At 39.8% G+C, this 24,128-nt stretch overlaps 1 protein-coding gene across 1 annotated transcript in view; it reads left to right on the forward strand.

Annotated features, from left to right (window-relative positions):
* Window positions 1-24,128, forward strand: part of me1 (malic enzyme 1, NADP(+)-dependent, cytosolic) — an 88,785-nt gene that overhangs the window by 47,013 nt on the left and 17,644 nt on the right. The window contains exons 4-5 of the mRNA XM_042425140.1: window positions 15,456-15,531; window positions 18,625-18,786. Coding sequence (XP_042281074.1) covers window positions 15,456-15,531; window positions 18,625-18,786 — 238 coding nt within the window. The remainder of the gene's footprint in view (window positions 1-15,455; window positions 15,532-18,624; window positions 18,787-24,128) is intronic.

Here is a 24,128-nt window from a genome sequence, read left to right on the forward strand (position 1 = left end):
GACTGTCTGTATTGTAAAATATGACGGTTTTAGCTTCTCACATGGTGTCATATAGTACATGAATTATCTCCTCAGCTATAAGCCATGGAGAATATGATAGTCTTAAAGCATTTCTCAATCTGTTTTACAGTTGGGACCAGCAGCTCGCTTGTTGCCACCCCAGACATCTCTAAAATTGAATCCATATTTTTGTGTGAATGTCAAAGTGAGTACAAAAGGCTATAAATCATTGTCATCCATACAGTTCAAAATGATTTTACAATATTCTTATAATGTGTCTGCCATTTTCAATGAGCTCTGTGTCTGTTTTCCATGAAAGGATGACCTATTTGAATTTAAGAGGATATATAGTTTTCCTTTATATGCATTCTGTGATCCAGCCTGGACCGCTGTTACTAATAAACACGCTAATACTGCTTTTCGTACAGTCGCTTGCCGAGACTAAACCAATTTCTTTTGCAAGTGAGTTTGCATCCCACACAAAGTCATTGGCATGCTCAAAATGTTGTTGACGTGTGTGAAAAGGCGAATGAATGGAAAACCTGGTTGCACAAGGCTGAAAATCATCTAATAGCCAGCTGGGTTCATCAGGTCTGTGGCTCTGATTCCTTTAGCAGGGCCTTTGTGCTGGAACGGGGCTTTTCCTGCTGCTTCTTGACCCTGAGTTATGTAAAGATCGCTGAGAGAGAAACTTGACATCCACAGCAGTTGTCTGGACACCCGACTGTCTCTCTTTCACCCAAACAGCTTCAGTAGACAGCAGGTTTTGAACCCCCAGAATCTTGCACTGTCTGGTTGCTATTTTCATCATCGGCAGGTTGGCGTGTGTCAAAGATTCCGTGTCTTTTTATGTTTTGTCTCAGCATGTTACCAAAAGTCATGAAAAGCCGATCAGATTGGCTAAACTGTGTTCATTTTGGCCTCAAAGTCTCTTGAGTTTCCCTTCTCCTTCTCGTCTGGAAAGGCTTCACGAGGGGAGATTAGTTGTTGTGTGGAAGCCTGGGCTGATTTCAGTGGGCTGCAGTGGAATGAGATGGGGGTGGGTTATGGTTTTCTGAGGCCAAGGACTGGAACTGGTTCTCACTTGTGTAAAAAGAGAGGCTGATTCAGGCAACGTGTTGAATACTTGCAAAGTGATGGAATAACGTCAAAGTCAGAACGTGCCATGGAGAGTGGGAGGCAGAGGAAGAAGAAGAGTGCATTGTCTTTGGAGGGTCGTACGGAGAGGGGAGGGTGTGAAGGGAAAGGAAAGAGAAGGGACTGGAAAGAGAATTCCTGCCCGTCACGTTTCATTTCCAAGTGATGAGAGCTCTGTGTTGAACAAAAATTACTGGGTTGCTTCTCGCTGCTATGATAAATTCCTTGAAGAAATACACAAAAAAACACAGCCCGCAGACATCCTACTAAAGCGTCTTTTTCCTGACTGAACAATCAAGGCTTAAATGTGCTTATCCAGAGAGAAACATAAAAACAGAGAGGTGGATTATGGGCTGGATAATTGTGTTTGTTGAGTTGATACCAAATTATTCACCCACTATTCGGATTCCTTTGTCGTTGCTATTTTTTTTTTTTCTTTTTGTGTTTACAGAGCACTTTTTCCTATTCCCAGAGCTCTGTTGCATATTTAGTTTCTTGACAATCATCTGTTCCATTGCAATTAGTTATTTTTAAACTGGGCAAGGTTTGCGTCAGCTCAGGCTGTGGCATGAACATGGTTATTGATTGGTACTGCCAGGACCCCGGTTTTCACTGAGTTTTCTTCTTCTCCTCTATTGGTTTAGTCAGTTGCTTGGCCGCTTCCTATGTACACTGCAGCATGAGTGTGTTATTTGTGATTCCAACAGCTTTGGCCTCACTTCCTTAATTGCCTTGGAAATGACTAGTATGAACAAAACCAAGGATACAAGCTAAGTAATAAAACTGACTCACTCTCTTATTATATGGATACTTCTAGCTTAAATTCACTTGGTCTTAAAATATGTATATGATCAAGTCATTGCAGTGAAAAATTGTCGTCTCTGTGGAATATAATCTACACAGAAAAAAAATGTTTCCATGGAAAGGCATTAACGTATTAGATACCACTCAGGAAAGGACGCAAGAGAGTTGAAACCAGTGGTCTCATTGCTTAAATATTGTGCTGTCAGTCTTTTCTGCAGCTTGTGGTCAGATACCACATCCAGCCATAGAAATTACTGCGTCTCCTTCTATATATATGTGTGTTTGTGCATGTGTTGGTGTGCTGGGCTGTCTCACTTTGTGCTGTGTTGGGCTTCAGGCACTTCGCTCACCTGACAGGAAGACAGAACTATGTCTGTTGACAGGGGAAAGTGTGCTGCTGAAGTTCCATACAAGTTAAAAGACAGAGCCAAAACCAAAACACTGTTTATCCTCGTATCATGGCCAGATATGAAATGTTTGGTTTACCTTGACAGGGGTTTGTCCAAATTGTTTATGCGTTCTGTGCAGTGTAAACAGGACTCCATTGTTGCCACCGAGAAGCTAAGATCCCTTGTCTCTATTTGTCCCTACTTTGACTGCAGAGAAACCAAGGTGGAATTAAAGTGTTGATGGTTGTTATACATGGTATTAAGTACATGTTCCCACGCTCCTTACTATAACTAAACGTGAGAACTAACTCAAAATCAAAGGACTAGAGAGGCAGTGATGTACAGTCAGTGTTGATATATTACATTTTAGTCTCTGGCATTGTCACTCCCTGCAAGGAAGCAGCAAGCTCGGCTCAGTACACCAGGGAGTGGGGAGTGACCATAATAAGGTGATGAAATCCTCAAAATTAAAAAAAAAACTGTTAACCTAATCCCTCCTGATGTGACCCAAAATGTATTCTAGGTTTGAGTCTTACAGCCTGTTTTTGTATTTGTTGTATCTTGAATTAATTTAGACATTTCAACTAGTTTGGGAGTTGAAGAAAAGTTTGGAAAGTTTTGGTTGGAAGAAAATTGAAAATGTCCATCCATAGTTCTGTTTGTCTGTACAGTATCTCTGTGAGACCAAACTTTTACTAAGAGCAGATGTGTTGTTTAACTGAATGAAAGTGTCTCATCAATCAGTTTGTTTTTAATCCACTGATTGGATGCCACATCGCAAGATTAGTAGAATTGATACATTTGAATTTGTGCAATGATCGAATTCGTCAAATATTGTTATTTTAATTATTTGAAATAATATTTTTAAAATGTATGATTTTGAAACTGTCAGACTGCATTAAAGTTAGAGTCAGTGATTCTAATCCAATACACTTTTTTGTCAAATTCAGCGAATATCTCCTCATGTTCTGCTAGCTGTCCATTCTGTGTGTGTGCTGAAAATAATCTGGTGTTAATACCCAGCACTGGCTCTGTAAATGGGTATGTAAACACAGTGGCTCAGAGCGAGCCACACAACGCTATTCCAGCCAATCAGCAACAACGGGTGCTCATGCTCATGCACAGGACAGGGGGAAGTCATCAGAGCAGCTGTCTGTGTGAGGTCTCCCGTCTCCAGCACCTGCTGAATGATGGGGTATGGCTGGCAAACTGGAGAAAGGGAGGTCATGGCCAATTCACATAGAAAGTGTTTTCTCAGGGAACAGATACATTTCTTGCTGTATATGTTTTTAACTTATTAACCATATCAATAGACCAATGAATACAAACACTGTTGATTTCTTCCCATAGGGCCGACATGCAAACTATTTTGGTTCAGTAAATTTCTGCCGTCAGTCAGCCTGGTGAAGGCAGTTTGTCCGGCCAGTTTGTCCATGCTCACATAAGATGAATTTTTTTCCCGCTCATGATAATGTGTGAGAGGAACAGAAGTGACTCTACATCATTATCACTCTATTTCTCTTTTGTTCGTTGCCATGGCAATGCGTGTCCATGAATTTGGGGGGGGGCGGAGCTTCCGAAGGAGCATGAAGGGAAGGGTGTATTTATTTGGATGTTTAATTCGAATATCAACATCTTCCTCCAGAATGACTGACTCTGCCTTTAATAAAGCCTTGTCCGAAGTTTTTACACAGTTTATAAAAGGTGGACAGAACACATTTATTGGTAACACATGGTGGCACATAAAAATTTGTGGTTTCTTATTGTGTTTCAAACTCTTTTGTCTTTGTTTGTAACCACTTGAACCCTAACCAAGTGGCGAGTTTAGTAATCTATTCTAATGAAAGTCTAAATATTCATGTCTTGTTATTGGCAACTACATGTTTTTGTTTCTGTGAAGGTCAGTTGAACTTCCCAGCTTTAATGAATTAATAACTCAAATATCCCAGCAGCTGGCCTGGCACAAGGATCCAGTGTGTTAATTTTGGAGTGATGCTCCAGTTTGAACCTGTTTTGAAAAGCTATGGATCTCCACAAGGGAGTTCTCCCATTGAATAAATGTGTTTCTTTTTCTGTCAAATACAGAGTCTATCTTGGAAATACCTCTGCTGTTATATACCGTAAGTTTCATACGGTGTTAGGAGTTATTAATAGAATATTAATTCCATGTTCGCAGCACTAGCTTCTTCTGTTCGTGCACCCTACTGTGGAAGTGCTAATTGAGTGAGTGTGTATCACTAAGACAACCCATGAGAGTGACGTGGGATTACATCACTGAGAGCTAAATGTGTCTCACGATCACTGTGCGAGTGACGGTTGGTGTACAGTTACTGACATACCTCCATCTGAGAGACACATAGCATATGGTGGCTTGCGTAACCTTTCTCGTTGCATAATCTTTAAGATACAGTATAGTATGTCAACAATGTCCAGCGGCTCTGAGTTAATGAGAAAGTAATTAGTCCAACAGTAACAGTTTTCTGGGTCCAGACACAGCTCCAGCTGGCTGATGGCTGGTACAGGTACAGAGATAAACTACATGTCTCATTGCTATTTCTGTCCACAGCACAGTTAATTGTAAAGTCTGAAGATTTAAAATTGTGTAAGATCCAATTATACTGTGTTGTAACAGAAATAAACCCTATAAATTGACTTAAGGTTTATAGTGTACAAAGAAATTGATTACATACTACACGACTCTCCTCAGGAGTTTACTCAGTTGTGGAAACGTAAATGTGCAAATGCCCCGGCTAAGTAATAGTTTTCAGTCTTTATGCTAAGCTAAACTAACTGGCTGCTGGTGGTAGCTTCTTATATAGCATGCAGACATGAGAGTGGCATCGATCTTCTCATCTAATTCTTAGCAAGAAAGCAAATAAGCGTATTTCCCACAACGTCAGTCTATTCCTTTAAGGACCACAAGTTACGATGAGGGGTCACAAGTGCAAGTTGCTTACTTTTAGGGGCTCAGAAGCCAAACAGGCTGGGAACCAAATAATCTAATAGTCTTAGGAGATGATGGGCCGTATTTTCCTGAAATAGGGTGCAGGAGCAGATTCAAGTCTTAATTCATGGCATATGGCGCCTGTGGGTGTGACCAACACATTTTTGCAATTTTCCTGACTATCAGCACTGGCGTACTCTGGGCTCAGCCAGGCGCAACGTGAACTGAATACAGTATTAGTGGGAGGAATACAGAATCAGCTGGAGCTCCTTTCATTCCCTCTCAAGGCATCAACAGGTGAAACGCAGGAGAGAGTTCACCTCTGTAAAGCACCAGAAGTTCCAAAATACAAATTCAGGACACCCCAAATATTACTGTACATCAATCCAAATATGATGTCAGTGGTAGAAAGAAAATAAAACTGATGTGTTCTCAAGTGTCCCACTGCATATTTTGTGTAAACAATTAATATAGGATAATTTATACATTTCAAACTCTGCACTTCTACTCCTCTGCTTATTTGAAAGCCCTCACTTATGCTTTTTAGTCTATACAATATTCTTAAATAAACATACAAAATCATGTTTGGAAATGTGCTAGTAAGTGTTAGAAAACTGTGCAAATTCTATCACTGTTCATGATGATGCACAGCCCCTCTCTCAAATGAGATGACCCCACAATGAGATGAAACACGTGTGTCATTCCAGCTGCTGTGTGATGACAGCTGTTTCATAAACATGGAAAAGATCCACATTCTACAAGTTGTTGTTTGAAAGTCACTCATCCAACAGACCGTATTTCTGAACTCCAGGTCACCAGATCACACTCGTGGATGATATTATCAGTAAGAATCTCCCTTAGAAATTGTGTTTTGATTCTCATGTCAATCTGCAATAAATGAAAAAAGCATGTAGCAAATTGAAAGGGTCAAAGCTTAAGAGAAATGGAATATGTTTTGTGATTTTGGAGACATCTGCGTTCATGCACCTCTGCCAACACAAACCAAGGTAATTGCCCTGCGTGTGTGATAAGAGGTGGTCTGAGTAGGTTTTATCGCAAACGAAATTTCATGCCAAAATGAGCACCAAAATTGCAACGTGCTGCCTAATCTGCATAAACACAGCCTCAACTGCCCCTCTCCTTCCATATTGGCACAAGCGAGCTCCTTTGGGGCCAGGGAATTACCGAAAGTCACACAATTATTAACAGTCACAGACAGTCAATCTCCTAAAAACTTTTGATATCTAATATTCCTTGAATATCCAATAGATGTTTCATCTTTTGTTTTTATTTTCTTGATTCTAGAAAAATACTATAGCTTAATAAAAACATGTGAAGACCATAGACTGTAAACATAGACTGTAGCATCACTCATTGGTTTGTTGACTCCCGTTTTGAAGGTTGCCTTTTGACTGTCGTCATCTTGGATTTTTGGAGCCAGAAGTGACCACATTTGGACGAGAGGGTGGAGTTGACCCTAACGCTAGCTGCTAGCTTGGTTAGCATGGTGCATTTACAGTCATGGTTAACTGTGCTAATGCTAATGCCAATGGTAATTTTTTCCAAGCTAAAAACAGGCTGAAAACCATTGAAACAAAAAGTAATTACCGGAAAAAAACTGAACATCCAATCCTTAGAGTCTTTTATTACAACCACACACTGAACAAGACTTTTTTAGGTGCCCAAAATGTTACAATTAACTTTCATGAACTGAAAACACACTGAAATAGCGACGGCTATGGTCACGCCTATACTCTTTGAATCTGGGGTTACACCATGGTTACGTTACCTAACCAACGTTGTCGCTGTGGCAGTGACTTGCCTGTGATGGCACCCACCTGTCACTCAGAGTGGCCATGTCCTTAATTATGCATAACTTTAACCCTTAATTAAATTGAAATGGGTGAGTTATATAAAAATTTACCCCCATGCAGTTGTCATGAACAGAAAAATTAGCTATAGAGACCAAAACTGTTTTTTGTACAAGGCTGTAAACATGTTTATTTCTGCTGTAAAGTTGGGCATTTTAACATGGAGGTCTATGTGGACTGACTCGTTTTTGGAGCCAGCCTCAAGCCATTCGAGGAACTGCAGTTTTTGGCACTTCCGCGTTTGCTTAATTTTTCAGCTCCAGAGGTTGCTGCTCGGGGAAGACATGGCTTTAATGTAGCCCATAGTTGGGATAGTCATATTTCTATTCTTTTGTTTTGTTCTATTCTTTATTCTATTGTTGTAATTATTGTCGTTGTTGAGCTTCTCTGTATCCTCCCCCCCTTTCTCTCTCAACCCAACTGGTCAAGGCAGATGGCCGCCCACCTAGAGCCCGGTTCTGTTTTTCCTTGTTTTTCCTTGCCACTGTAGCCAAGTACTTACTCATGGGGGAATGTTGGGTCTTTGTAAATAAAGAGTACAGTCTAGACCTGCTTTATGTGAAAAGTGCCCTGAGATAACTTGTATTGTGATTTGGCACTATAAAAATAAAATTGAATTGAATTGAAAATTGAATTAGAACTTTGGCTTTGCTTCTAGACAATTAAATTTGCTCTCTGTGACATTTCTGAAGCATTTGCAAAATCTCAGGCATTGGTAGGCCTACCTCAAGTGAAAAAGTTCAAGTTACTCACAGTAACAAAACATAAATTGTCTGTTATCATAGTTGACATTTACCTCCTCCCTCTGAGCAGAGTCACACTGCAAGATGTTGGCTCCATTCAGCTCCAATTAGGCCCTTCCAAATTTAGAAAATCAAGGAGAAAATACCTTGTCATATTTTTTCTCCGGGGACACAGACCAACAATAAAAACTTGTCTGTCATGGCAGATTTGGAGCTTAATTAGTTGGAGAAATCTCATAGTGCGTGACTGTGACCCTCAACACTATTTTCACAGTCTTTTCTCAGTGATTTGTGTCCATTGTGTCAGTTGAACCTTATGTGGCTTGCTAAATGAGGGTATCCAGCGCAGTGAAGATTAAGTTTATGAGATGGGGGTGAAGAATGGTGACTGGCACTGTTTTGTGTGGACACGGGTCAACGATTGGAGGCTGCCTTCCTCATGGGGCTCAGTGTGTTTTAGGGTCACAGTGTGGAAAGCAGCTTTTCCTCCTGGCAGCCCCCGCAGCCTTTCCACAGTCTCTGGGGTGTGTTTTGTGTTGGGCTGCAGGTCAGCGGTAGTGCTGTTTCAGGCCATCAGGTTGTTTTCTTTACCCTCTCTGTTCTTACCACACTCTCGTACAGGAGGAGCCAGACATGGCTGCTCAATGCTTTGTGGTCCTCCTCTCATCTACAAAATGAGGTGACTGCTAGTCAATGTTGTTATTTCATCAGCAGCAGTCTAAATCACATGCACACACACATTTCACCTATTAAAAGCATCAGTATAAGGGGAAATGTCTTGTAGTACATTGGTTCCTAGCATGGGGAACTTCTACAGTTGCTTGGGAGTATGTGGTGGATAGCTCAGCTAATTTGAAAAAGTAGAAAATAAGATTTGAGTAGAAAATATATCTACATATTAAGTCAACTGTAGCACCTGAACACAATATCAGTCCCTTCAAAAATGTTTGATTTTGCACTGGCTTTTCTCAGAAATTGTGATACAATTTGCAGTGTTTTACGTGTGTGTGATTTGTCCGTCTTCCACCTGAATCCTTGCTGAATGTTTTGGTAGTGTAGATGTAGGTGTAACTTCTGACAAAAGAGGTTGCTACTGTAAAACATGAAGAAATGTGTGTTTCTCCATTGACAGCAGTCTATAGACTAAATGTTACACAGTGCATGTAATTTAACAACCCTGGGGTGAGAGTAAGATGAATGAATATTTGGAGAGCTTCAAAGGTTCTAAGCAAACTCCCTGCTGAGGCCCTGGGCTCTTGGCTCAACATTAAAATCCCAGGTGCCTTCAGTATTCAGTTAAAATAGTCAGCTAAAAGTAATGTATAGGTTCAGTAAATTAGATTAAAGTATGGATAAATGGTTAAAATAGACCATTATCACTAAAAGTAATGGATCAGTGGTTGAAATAATTAGCTAGAAGTAGGATAAATGGTTTTGGCAGTGTAGATGTAGGTGTAGGGGTACTTATGACTTCTGACAAAAGAGGTTGCACATGAAGAACATGAAGGAATGTCAGTTTCTCCATAGACTAGATGTTATGCAGTGCATGTTGTGGTTTTGCTTTTTGTAACCCTAAAAGTATTAAGAATCAGAATTTTTCCTTTAACGCGTCACTCAAATCCCAACCCTCAACTATCCATAACCCCTTGAAGAAGTGCAGACAGACCGAAATGACTTCATTTCACAACAATGTTCTCACAACAAGTATGCGAAACACATCTCTCTCTCTCTCTCTCTCTCTCTCTCTCTCTCTCTCTCTCTCTCTCTCTCTCTCTCTCTCATCTTTCATTTTCCTCGCTCTCTGACTCACACACAGGGCCATGTTTACAGATTGTGGACAAAAAGCTTTCATGTTATACACGTACCCTTGACAGCTGCTGTATACTGTCAATGAGCCATTAAGATTTTTCTTCACTATGGCAAAATTCTTGCTCTGAAACTGCTGCCATTATCTAACAAACACTGATGATGGATTTAAAACAGCATCTCCTGACATTATGAGATACTGTAGATAAGCTCTCTGCTGCTCTGGGTACTGTACACATGTGTTAGAATTTCTGTAAGGAAGGAGTTGGTTTTTGTGTATGTTTTTTGACTTACAAAACACTCAGCCCTGCAGCTCTACTTCATTGTACTTGACAGGGTCAAAGGTCATGAGGTCGACGGATCCCCTGAATGCACAGAGTGGCAGAAAATGAGAATTGGAGTAGGAGAGGGAGAAACAGTGAGCTGAACCTGAACTGTTTTTGGTGACATTCAAGTTGAGTAAGATTAGGAGTTACCGCCAGCCTGCCTGTCTGCTTTGATCTATCTCATAAGGTTGTTTTGCAACAGTCATATTGCGGGGTCAATCTTTCAATCACAATGTCGCTTTTCCTCCCAAAATTCTGTGCTGTTGCTCCGAAAATAATGCTGTTGCTGGCAGAGGCTCATGTCCTCCTGGCTCCAAATAAACACACACAGCAGGCCACACATTAAGTTAAAAAAGTTAGGTACAGTTATTTTCTTTTTTAACATTAATGCATCGTTTTTTTAGACTTAACAAAAAGTATGCATAAGATTGAGGGGCAAACTAGGTTAACTAAGAGATTACTGAAGAATTTAGAAACCCAGTATGTGCTAGGGACCTAGCCAAAAGTAACAGGAGCGTATTGTGCTTCACCAGTGCATCCCTTTTCAAACAGCATAGAGCCTGCTAATTCTTTTGAGACTTTACAAGAACTGTTGGGGTTTAATAGCATGTTATCCAATCTGAATCCAGTACCAAATCCCTCATTGAATCTATTTATGTTTAACATTCTACTTTTGAAAGGAACTGAAATCTAAAATAAATAAAACTCAAAAGATTTAGTTGAAATCTGTTGGCTAAGAAGTCATACATGGTTTTGAATGGCAGCCTAAATATTGTTAACAACCTGCAGTTACAATCTGAAAATGAGATAAGATCGAGTTTAATTAATCCTGAAGTATCTTTTTGTGCCAAAGATGCTCAGTATACTGTTCATAATAGAAATACATATAGACATAACAGCACAAAATGTTTGTTTAAGATATATTGGACACATTGAAATAACAGGTGTAGCCTTCTAAATTTATCATGAGCAACTTACTCCAAATACCTGAGCTCCTAGTCCAAACTATTAAGTTGATTAGCTTATATTATTGAAATAATCTGAATTACAGTTATGAATATATGAATTACAACTGGGAGATTCTGACCCCTGACATGACAGACATGACATGAAAGATTTATTACTCTTTTGGATTTGTTGGAACTACAAAATCACTCTTTGGTTGAATCTTTGGCCAAGTACAGACACCAGCTTGCAGAGAAAACACAAATGCAGATGTGTGTCATTGTACTGCCAGAAAAGTTAAAAGTTGTGTAAAACGTCAGATGCCAGATGTCTTTGGCCTAGTGACCTCTATATGATCTGCAGAGCAGGGAGAAATGAGTCACTTCTAAACATTTCACAACATTCATATCCATTCTCACAGTTCTCTAAAGCTATGTCTCTTGCTATATTCATGTGTTTTGCACTTAAATGCAAGCACTACTGTGAACATTGGTAGTAACAGAGAAAGCAAAAAGGTGTAATGAGTGTGACATCACTCTTGTTGCTATGGGAGATGTGGCTTCTTTGCATCTTTCTACTGAATATTTTTTGTCCAAAAGATAATACTGCCTGTTTCCAGGACTATTATCACACTTTATGTGGCTTATAGAATAGAAAATAGAATAACCAGAGTTAAGAGTTGTTCAAACTGAAAGCATGGCGTCTCTAAATGCTGAAATGGCTGAGAAGGCACCGTCAAGTTCATAAAAGTATGTGAGCTCATCCCAGTTGATTAGAGATCAGAGAGGACACAGTGTTTACCTGTGGAAAGCAAACATGCGGAGCTCTGGGGCCACTGACAGACTGCCCATCAACTGTGCCCATACACAAACACACACACACACACACACATTTGGGCAGCTATCCTTGTTAGGACATTGCATTGACTTCCATTCATTGTGAACAGCCTAAACCTAACCTTAACCTAACCTCAATTCACACCTTACCATGTCTTTCTACTGAACCTAAGCACTGTAGAGTTAAATGTTTTAAATGTTCTTTTAAAATTTCTCTTCACTGTATTTGGATCATCATTCAGTATTTCTTCTAGTTTTATGTGGCTGCCTGATGTGTACATGTGAAATGTCCACATGTGAATTTTATATTTTTTTTCTACCATGGCTCCGGGTGTTAAGTGGAAACCCATGCAGACAGTGTACCCTACCTCATCCCTGAATTATCAAAGCATTTTTATGTGACACTTTTATGTCTTTCCTTTCAGTGCACTTTATTTTCCTCACACTTTTAACAATGTTTCATACTGTTTTCATTTGACGTTTCCCTATTGTTTTCTCCCTCTGGTATTGACCTGAGGTGGGTTTTTACTTCATGAACTGATTCTTGCAAATAGTGATGTTTTTACTGTCAGTGGCACATGGAGGAGATGCTGCCCTCATACTATAACCAGATGGGTTTGCTGGGAAGGAAAGACGCTGCAGCTGGACCCCACACATACAGATTATCTTTTTATCCTGGGATTGTCCTGGAGCAAAGGACATCGATGCCAGGGAGTAAGAAATGGAAAAAGGAAGGAGGGTGATAGTAAGATGAATGAATATTTGAGGAGCCTCAAGGGTCCTAAGCAAACTCCTGGCTGAGGCCCTGGGCTCTGGGCTCAACATTAAAATCCCAGGTGCCACCAGTATTCAATTGAAATAGCCAGCTAAAAGTAATGTATAGGTTCAAGAAATTAGATTAAAGTATGGATAAATGGTTAAAATAGATCACTAAAAGTAATGGATCAATGGTTGAAATAATTAGCTAAAAGTAGGATAAATGGTTTTGGCAGTGTAGATGTAGGTGTAGGGGTACTTCTAACTTCTGACAAAAGAGGTTGCTGCTGTAGAACATGAAGTAACGTCAGTTTCTCCATAGACAGCAGTCTATAGATGAGATGTTATGCAGTGCATGTTGTGGTTTTGTAATTTAACAACGCAAAATGTATTAAGACGCAAAATTTTCCTTTAACCCATCACTCAAATCCTAACCCTAAACTATCCATAACCCCTTGAAGAAGTGCAGACAGGCCAAAATGACTTCATTTCACAACAATGTCCTCACAACAAGTATGAAAAAAGAAATTTAGCACATCCTATTTATCATGAGCTACTTATTCCAAATACCTGTGGTCCTAGTCCAAAACTATTTAGTTGATAGGATTACATCATTGATATGTTATGATTCAAGTTTAGTGGGAGATCCTGACTCCTGATCTTGGAATGACAAAGACTTATCACTCTTTTGGATTTGTTGGAACTACAAAATCACTCTTTGGTTGAATCTTTGGCCAAGTACAGCCACTAGCTTGCAGAGAAAACGCAAACTCGACAACAGCAAAGTTTTATTGTGGTCTGGCGTCAAACTTTTCTTGGAATTAATGTTGATTAGCAAGTTTTCACATTTACACACCAATTGTCACCCGGTTTTGCAAGCAAAATGCTCGCAATGTTGAGCCCTGCTGGCCATGGTGCATCTCAGGCAGCTCGTATTTGTGTGCACAGATGAGATGTGTGCAGATGTGTGACATACTGCCAGAAAAGTTAAAAGGTGTTTAAAATGACATATGCCAGATGTCTTTGGCCTAGTAACCTCAATATGATCTGCAGAGCAGGGAAAAATTTGTAATTTTGAAAAGTTTTACAACAGTCAGTGTTTTTGATCAGTCATACTATCTTTCTGTCTCTTCTATCCCTTCTTACACATTCTTTATTTCCCTTTATTGAGTCCAATGCGGAACATTTGTATCCATTCTTACAGTTCTCTAAAGCTATGTCTCTTGCTATATTCATGTGTTTTGCACTTAAATGCAAGCACTACTGAAATGCACTGTTAAAATGCAAACACTACTGTGAACATTGGTAGTAACAGAGAGAGCAAAAAGGTGCAATGAATATGACATCACTTTTGTTGCTATGGGAGATGTGGTTTCTTTGCATCTTTCTACTGAATTTTTTTTGTCCAAAAGATAATACTGCCTATTTCTATTTCTAGGACTGTAATCACACTTTATGTGGCTTACAGAATAGAAAATAGAATAACCAGAGTTAAGAGTTGTTCAAACTGAAGCCTGAGCATGGTGTCTGTAAATGCTAAAATGGCTGAGAAGGCATATTCAAGTTCATAAAAGTGTGTGAGCTCAGCCTAATTGATTAGAGATCAGAGAGAGGACACAGTGTTTACCTGTGGAAAGCAAACCATCTAACTGGAGTCATTTGGCCACGGCACTGTCCATCAACTGTGCCCACACACACACACACACACAAGTTTGGGCAGCTATCCTTGTTAGGACATTGCATTGACTTCCATTCGTTGTGAACAGCCTAAATCTAACCTTAACCTAACCTCAATTCACACCTTATCTTGTCTTTCTACTGAACCTAAGCACTGTAGAGTTCTTTTAAAATTTCTCTTCACTGTATTTGGATGATCATTCAGTATTTCTTCTAGTGTTACGTGGCTGCTTCTACTGTGGTTCTGCGTGTTAAGTAGAAACCCATGCAGACAGTGTACCCTACCTCATCCCTGAATTATCAAAGCATTTTTATGTGACACTTTTATGTCTTTCCTTTCAGCGCACTTTATTTTCCTCACACTTTTAACAATGTTTCATACTGTTTTCATTTGACGTTTCCCGATTGTTTTCTCCCTCTGGTATTGACCTGAGGTGGGTTTTTACTTTATGAACTGATTCTTGCAAATAGTGATGTTTTTACTGTCAGTGGCACATGGAGGAGATGCTGCCCTCATACTATAACCAGATGGGTTTGCTGGGAAGGAAAGACACTGCAGCTGGACCCCACACATACAGATTATCTTTTTATCCTGGGATTGTCCTGGAGCAAAGGACATCGATGCCAGGGAGTAAGAAAAGGAAAAATTTAGGGGGGTGATAATAAGATGAATGAATATTTGGGGAGCCTCAAGGGTCCTAAGCAAACTCCTGGCTGAGGCCCTGGGCTCTGGGCTCAACATTAAAATCCCAGGTGCCACCAGTATTCAATAAAGTCTTGGTCAGAAGAAAGGCAGAAAAGAAATAGCAGCTTAACTTCAAACAGCCTCTGAGGTAGAGCTTAAAAGCTGTTTTCCTTTTAAATCCTAGATAAGCAGTTATTAAAGTAAGTAAGTGTTCATGAGTTGAATTCTTGTGTTGCTATTGTTTTTGCAAAGATTATTTCAGTGACATTTTACTTTATTGGATAGCTGAGATAATAGAGCACGACAGGAAACCTTTTAAATATGTAAAATGTGTGGTCTAATTTATTTGCTTTTATTTGAGAATCAGTGAAGCGAGACAGGAAGCAAGGAGGGAGAGAGGGTTGTGACATGCAACAGGGGTCCCCCAGCTGGGAATCGAGCCGTGGAAGTTGCGATTATATGGTATGCGACTTAACCATTAGGCCACCAGTGCGCCCACCTCCTAACTTTTTTCTATTTGTCACTCTGTGTTCCAGGGGACTGTTCATCACTATTCATGACCGTGGCCACATCGCTTCACTGCTCCAGAACTGGCCAGAAAAGGACATCAGGGTAAATCATATCACTCAAACTGTGGAATAATAATATAATATTCATGTTGGTGCAGCACTCCCACATTACAGATTCAGTCTATCTATGTTTTTCTTTATGCAGAATCAAAAGTCCTTACAATACCTGAAATTTTTGGCCTGTTGGTCAATATAAATGTTGAGGACAAAGATACAAAACTAATCATGTCTCAAGTAAATTATATATATATATATATATATATATATATATATATATATATATATATATATATATATATATATATATATATATATATATATATATATATATATATATATGTATATATATATATATATATTGTTTTGTTTTTTTTACACACAAAAATAAACAGCAGGATACAAGAAACACATCAAACTTCAAAATAATTGTTTGCAAAAAAGTGAAAAGTGAAGCAATAGAAGTGCACAACACATCCAGCAACAACACATATTACTATGATAATGGAGTTCATAGAGTAATGTCGTATCCAACAATATTTCATTATTTCCTGAATGAGAGGTCAGTCCTAACCCCTCTCTCAAAGAACAATGGAGGCTTGGAGCTTTTTTCCTATCTTTATTCAAGTGTGGTCTTTCAATTTGAGAGCATAATTTATTGCTTTCACGCTCAGATTTTGTCATTCTTTCCCTCAAAACCTTGCCCTCACACTCAGATAGCCCCTGCTTTTGATTAGATTTGCTCTGCTTCTGCTCAACCTGTAATCTTGCACTCAGATATATTGTTGCTTGCACAGATTTCCTGCTTCAGCTTCAGCCCTTCCCCTCACACTCAGACTGCTTCTGTGCGCTCGTCAAATGTCTGCTCTCAGATTTCTGCTCTGCTCTCAGATTTTTTGTGCAACAACCTTGTCAAAATCCCCCGACCAATAGAATGGCAGATGTAGTGCTGACCAATGAAGTGATCTCTGCCTCCTTGCATGCATCTTTCTTTACGACTTTTGGAATAAAAGCATAGTTAATGTATATACCAGTGTTTTCTTTTACTTAATAGTTACATATAATAGTAGTCGTTTAGCACAACAGCCTCCTGTCGGTGTGCTAAAGGAGAAAACGACGTCACCTTCATGACTCAGGAGTGTGAGTCTAGCGGATCGCCAAAGTCAAGGACCTCGTTATGTTTTTTATTTAATGATGCTATTACTTCCTTCAAATTTTAATGTGAAAAAATTCAGATTTTTTTGGCTGTCAAGTGTTTTATGTTACGTGAGCACTGTTGCCAGGCAACTAACTAAGGAAAAGGGCTGAAGCTGGAGCAGGAAATCTGTGCAAGCAACAATATATCTTAGTGCGAAAATACAGTTTGAGTGCAAGCCGAGCAAAGCTGCGTGCAAGCGGGGGCTATTTGAGTGCAAGGGCAGGGTTTGAGGGGAAGAATTATAAAATCTGAATGTAAAATCAATAAATCATGCTCTCAAATTAAAAGCTCTTGACTAGATAGAAAAAAAAGCCCCATAGGAGAGCCTCACGATTTCACATGTCAAAGTTTAATTAGATGAATTCTGCGTGAAGCAAGAGAGGCAGGTCAGTTCACACTCAGAAGGTTCCACATACAGATGTGGTCTGGCATCATAGCTAAATACTCAGCTAAATACTAATGTCAGTATGCTAACTGGGACACAATAAGAATGCTAACATGCTGATGTTTAGCAGGTTTTAATGTTTGTCATCGTCCTCTTAGTAGTGTATTATTGTGCTTACATTTGCTAATTAGTGCTAAACACAAAATACAACTGAGGCTGATGGGAATGCCATTACAGGTATTTGGTCATAAATCAAGGTATGCAACAGTTTTAAATTGTAACTCGATAATTGGGCTAGTTGTTGAGATATTTCACTCCAACTGACATTTCCATTGCTAGAACCACTTCGCTAGTGTGGCTAGAAAAGTACTGAAGATAGTTATCTAAAATGACTGAGCATTCCGTTTAAACTATCGGTACTTTACTCGTTACATTGTGAACTGAAGGCAGTTGACTATGGAAACACTGTAGGATAAAAGCATAACCCTGGCTAGCTTTTTTGATTTATATTTAATGTTGATAAAAAACTCTATGTTTTTATTCCTAAAAGCTCAGTTACCTCACACCAGATTGTCATTCACAATAGTGAATGTACCAGTGATCTCGTGGGGACATGTGGATGATTTTGGTATCGGTTCTCATCACTGTAAGGGTAAATTGACCTGATGTATTGGCCAATTTCCCAAAAGCCTGAAATATTCTTTTAATCTTGTGTATAGAGCAAGTACTGTATGTGCAAGACATAATCTAGTCATATGCAGAATGACGAAACCAGCAGGCATTCCTGGCATGTCAAATATACCTGCAGCCTCAGCCACCTGTTCACAGCTGTCAACAGCAGGGCATTTACCTGAGCGCTGACATGCTGCCTCTCATTGTCAGGGTGGTCTTATCGTAAATTCACCTAATATGCCCTACTTTTAACATTTCAATAGAGAGAGGGCAAATGGGAGCCAAGGTAGTCATCCACTGATAAGCCTTGGCAGCCTTTCTGTCACATATTAACAGAGTCATAGTTAAAAAAAGAAGCTGCTAATGGTGTTAAATTATGGTCATTAGGCATTTTAAACATTCCTGTGGGAAAACTAATGACACTCTTAAACCCTCTTAGATTGTGAGAGGAACAAGGCTGTAAATTTATTGAGCCAGATCTATCTGCGTCACACTGATTGTGGAAAAACAAATTCAAATCAAACGCTTCTGCTGGCGATATTAAGTGTTACACAATTGATTTTTTTCATGCTGTGGAGTGAGTGGAAATCCAGGAGTGTGTAGGAGGGCCTGGCTTACTCTGAGGAAAAAAACATGTTTCTGGGTAGCTGGGTGGACTTGTTTTGGTAAAGTTTTGAGTTAAAAGGACATGGAGACAGTGCTGTTTTATTTACCTCATATTTAAATAAATCTAATCTGATTATTATTAATGTGATATCTAAATATTATTAAAGGATTGCTCTGATTTCCTCTAATCAACATGACACAGTTTTCTAGTCAATTGATGATTAAGGTTGTTGGTGTGGCTTCTGCACTTGATGGCTGACCGTTTGGTTGATTGACAGGCCGTGTGTGTGACGGATGGAGAGAGGATCTTGGGACTGGGAGACCTGGGCTCCTATGGCATGGGCATCCCAGTTGGCAAGCTGGCCCTCTACACAGCCTGTGGAGGTATGCCACCACAGCAGTGCCTGCCTGTCATGCTGGATGTGGGCACAGACAACGAGGTAAGAGCTGAAGTCAAAATAAGTAACAGACCACTTACAGAACTTTAAAGGATAAGGTGCATCATTTTTCAAGTCCATCTTAAAACAACAGTCTTGTGTCCATATGAACAGTAAAAGAGGTTTTCCTCGCTGTAATCGTTCCTCCTGTTCATACTGGCTAATAGAAGATCAGCTTCAAATGTGCTTTCAGTGTAAGTGATGGGGGCCAAAATCCACAGTGTGTCCACACAGTCATTTAGTGCAAAAATGCATTTGAACATTTATCTGAAGCTCATATAAGGCTTCAGCAGTCAGAGTTAGTCATATCAAGTGGATATCTGCCACATTTACAGTCTTTTTAGCATCAAATTCCCTCTTCGGGTTTCCTCAGACAGTGTTTCCCTGTTGAGCTGCGGTGGAAGTATAGTAACAAAAAGAGACTTTGGCACTAAAAAGACTAACATTGAAAGATATCTACAGCAGCAACAGAAGGAAAACTGTGGATTTTGGTCCCCATCACTTATATTGTAAGTACATTATGAAGGGATCTTCTAATGGTCAGTATGAACAGGAGGAATGATTATAGCAAGAAAAACCTAATTCATTGTTCATTTGGGCACCTGACTATTGTTTTAAGACAGACTTGAAAAGTTGCTTAAAGAACCCGTCCTTTAAGCAACTTGTTATATTATGTTATCTTTATAGAATGTCATCATTACATATTACAAGCTATAACGCTTAAAAAATCCAAACCTCATTTTTGATACTATTTACGTTCATTTATGTTCAACATTTTCTCTGCAACAGCCACTCAGTAATTATGTCTCTGTGGAGTAGTTTTTATTGGTAGTGACGGAGTCCAGCATTCCTGTGCTGGATTCAGATTGCTTACCTAAGCATGAGGTATTCACAATTTCATCTCATTTTATTTCAGCTCCAACACCTCTTAAGCTCACCAACACCTAATATTTTGTTTGTTGAACATGTACACAAAGCAACTTGAGGTTACTCACCTGGCCAGGAATTAGTCTGCTACATAGTCCACCATAAAACTGCAATTTGTCATTTTTACACTTAGGTTTTTATAGAATGTTAATTAGTGAACCTTTATTGGTGCTGTTAAGTTTTTATGGAACATGTTAAGTAGTTGGCCTTTATAGGTGCTGTTAGGCGGGTTTTGTTACCTTTGGACGCAGCCAGGCTAGCTGTTTCCCTCTGTTTTCAGTCTTTATGCTAAGCTAATCAAATTGGCTGCCGGCTGTAGCTTTATGTTTACCTTTCAGACATGAGAGGGCACGATCCTCTCATCATGTTTTTTCAGAGAGAAAGTGTGTTTTCCAAACTGTTGAACTTTAAATACAGTTGGAGTGCAGAACTTTTAGTCGTAATGTAGTTTTTGTTAGTCTGATAAGAAGTACACTGAATACTTTTTTGTATTATTTTTTGTTTTGCGTTACTTTTTTCTTCCTCATCTTCCACATCAAGGTCAGAGATAGAGTAGTAACTACAGAGAAGCTGGAAATTATCCCTGTGGGGCAACTGGCTCATTATTGCCCCAAGCAGTAATGGTCAAGTGTGCTTAGTCTTCTTGCTCACCACTTAACTCCACTGCCCCAGACCTTGAAACTCAAAATATTGCTACATCAAATTAACATGCCACGAGTACATGATATGCCAGTTGGGAAATTCTCTTAATCCAGTATAGCCAGGTAGGCTTTGCCTCAGAAATTAGCCAAGAAAAAGAAAACAAATCTCACACTTTACAACCAGGAAACACCCTTCACATAAGTGAGGTAAGCAGCTCCGTTGATGGATGTCAGCTGGGAAAGCACCTCTCCCCTCTGCCAGCCAACAGAGCTGTAGTTACCCACCTATGGTCCCTGTTCTCTGAGTCTTGGACAGATGATCCAAACTGCGGGCAGGGCAGCACGTGTGTCTGCAGCCCTAAACAGACTAAGAATAGTCTGTGCACACTTCTATATACAACTCTCTGTGTACTGTATCCATGTCTTGTCAGCCTCGGCCAAGGGCGTGGCAGCCTCAGATGCCTGTGCGCCCGACACAGCTAAGCAAAGCCTGTCAGGAGCAGTCCTTTATTTTCCAAGACGGTCTTCAGATGACTCAGACTCTGGAGTTCATTTTCAATCCAAGACATGTCTCAAGCAGATTAAGGATGAGTGATGTTTCTGAAGTTGGATGAGTTTTCTAATAAAATAAAACCAGAAATGTAAGGTGCAGAGAGAATATGGAAGAATAGTTAGATTGCGCAGGGACCAATATTAGGTTTGTACAGTTAGTGGCATCCTGGACAGCCTGGGTCACTCTCAGACAGCACTTACCCATTACACACTTCATCAAAGTTCTCGGGCTCACAGCAGAAATCTTTTTTAGTATAAATAAAGAAACACTGCACTCTTCCCGGAAAGCCCATAAAAGATATTACATTAGTCCTCTTCGTGGAACTGGATTTAGTGAGCAAAATTGTCTCCCACTCATCCAAGTCCTCCACCTCAACTCTTTATCTTTAAAGGCAGACTTACTGCAGCTCTACCTTTTGACCTCTTCCTGTACTGGCATCTCTAAGCATTCTAAGTTTCCATGCTGAGTCTACTGCTCTGTTTGAATGAGTGTGGTTTAGGGTGATAATATCTGCAGAGTGGCAGATTGGATTCTTGGGTGCATGACAGCAGTTTTAGACATTTATGGCCATCACAATACAACTTTAACAAGCTGCCTTAGAGTCTTTGATCAATACTTGCCTGTGCCCTCAATCTGCTTTATACCGGCTGCCAAAGGAGGAAGAAGTGTGTGTGTGTGCGTGTGTGTGTGTGTGTTAGTGAGCATGATGCAGAGCTCATGGATGATCAGTCAGTAGCCATAGCAGTAGCACTGATGGACTTCAATTGTAACTTTGAATATGTTGAAATGTTAAAGGAATAGTTCAGCATTTTGGGAAATATGCTTATTCATTGTCTGTTCTGTGTGTTCAGTGCAGAGCTAGAGGCACAAGGTGATTAGACTAGCTTAGCATCAGGATTGGAAGCAGTGAGAAACAGCTTGCCCAGCTGTCTTCAGAAATACAATAACCAACATGTCTAAAGCTCACTAATTAATATGTTATATAAATATAAAATTATAATTTGTGGTTTTAGGACAGGTTACCTGCTATCCTGCACTCAGTGAGTGAATCATTATACTGTAGCTGGAGACGCTTCACAGGCGTGTATGTAAGGTGTGATTTGCTGGGGGGGATGGTGGGGATTATCCCCCCTCTGGTCTATATATCCCTGCCTCTGCTGAGTTATTTTTATCCCTTGTGGGGACAAAAATGTATCCCCCTCATAGTCATTTATGCTGCTTCACCCAAAGACCATATAAAATATCTAAAATAAAAATAGGCTATTTAAAAAATAAGTAAAGCACAGCAATGTGAGGATAGTCATTAGTGCAAACAACAATAAAATCATAAATTGACTTTCCCTGTCAGTGCTCATGTGACAGTAGAGATGACACTGCTAGGTGATGATGCAGTAAATGGAGCAGGGGTTGCCTCCTTCCCTGCTCAGAGATTTGCAGAGATGTGGGTAAAAGAGGGGCGACATGCTGCGGATGACCCCTCCACAGGAAAGCATAAAAACAAGACAGTAGTCATCAAAGCACGCTGTTTTCTTAATTGCAGATTTCTGCAAGGTGTGTACAGTCAGTGCCTTACTTTAGTGGATCATAACATACCGGGTATGGAATTAATCAGCAGATGCTCCAGTTCAAGATGAGACCAAACTTTTCCATTGATGTCAGTTTTTGAGCCATGACAAAGGCCAAAATATGGCCTGCAACAGACTAGGTAAGCCTTGTTTTTAGCGCAGCTGATTGCTGGAAATGCATTTGCTATGTCATATTGCATATCTTAAAAAGGCGAGGACTGCTGCACATATGCACAGGGACAAACTTGCCTGCAAGCACACACACATATGCATGTGTACTATTGCTGCTTTTGCAACTTTTAAGAAACTAGCTCTAAAAGAGATTTTACTGTAGTCTGCCTGGCTGTGTCTTACTTTCCATTTTTCTATTATTCTAAAGAGATGACAGGCTAAATGAGATGTAATGGGATAAATGGACCGGCTGTGTGTGTATGTGTCTTAAGCCATGTGGAGTGACTGGCTTCATATGGGAGGCAGACTAGCCCACTGCCCCTTGGTATCCCGCCTCATTCTGCAGCCCTGACTGTGAAGGCATGATAGGAACAGATGGGGGTAGAAGGCTATGAGGAGGTAGTAGTAGCTCAAGATAATTATTAAAATGACTGTTATTATGGGATTATATTTGTCCTTGAGTGGATATGGGGGTAGAGAGAGAGGCAGGCAGGCAGACCTCACGATCAAGATTAGATTAGTGATCATTACTAGCTAATACACTAGTGGGTAATTATATGCCTGCATCATTTGTATAAGACATTGTGTTTAATCAAATTATAGCCCATAAAGAGTTGAAGTCTGTTTTTTATATATGTGAAATATGAAAAACAGTCAGAATTATTATTGCTTTCTTGCCAAGAGTTAAATAAGAAGACTGATACCACTCTCATGTCTGTGCAGTAAATATGTTGCTGGAGCTAGCAGTCAGTTAGCTTAGTTTAGCATAAAGACTGGAAGCAGGGGGAAACAGTTAGCCTTGTCCTGCCAAAAGTAACAATATCCACCTAACAACACATCTAAAGCTCACCAATTAACACATTATTTTTTATTTGTTTCACCCCTACAAAAATTCATAAAAAAAAGAAGTGTTAAAACAACACTTAGTGGTTTTATGGGGAGGTTATGTGCTTGTTTCCAGCGTCATATTTATTATACAGACATGGGGGTGGTATCAATCTTCTCATCTAATTCGCTGCAAGAAAGGAAACAATTTTCAAAATGTCACATTATTCCGTTAATCCATTATCTGATCATGAGGAGGCTGAACGCCTGTGAAATGTCTGTTTGGTTTAAGACGTTTATGAAGCGAGCGACTCTTTAGTCGTTATTTCTTCTGCAGAGGAATGTGGCAGCTGTGTAATCTCATGTGAGACACAGCAATAAACTTTCACTACCTGGACAGCTCTTATCTCTTTCTCACATACAGTGCATATAAAAGACACAGATGTATCTGCAGGGAGAGAAGCACAGAGACGCTGCATGTAGAAAAACTTTCTTCTTCAAAACACGTTAGCAGGAAGTCCAGTTTTTACTGCAGCATTCTGTTATCTCCCTGGACTCTGTCTGTCTTTGTATCCCTGGGCCTGATGTCACCTGGCGTAACCTCAACACACACACACTTACTCATGCTGAAATAAGAGCCACTGATGTCATCCTGGACAATAT

This window comes from Thunnus maccoyii, chromosome 10 (assembly GCF_910596095.1).
Source record: "Thunnus maccoyii chromosome 10, fThuMac1.1, whole genome shotgun sequence".
In the NCBI taxonomy this organism is placed as follows: domain Eukaryota; kingdom Metazoa; phylum Chordata; class Actinopteri; order Scombriformes; family Scombridae; genus Thunnus; species Thunnus maccoyii.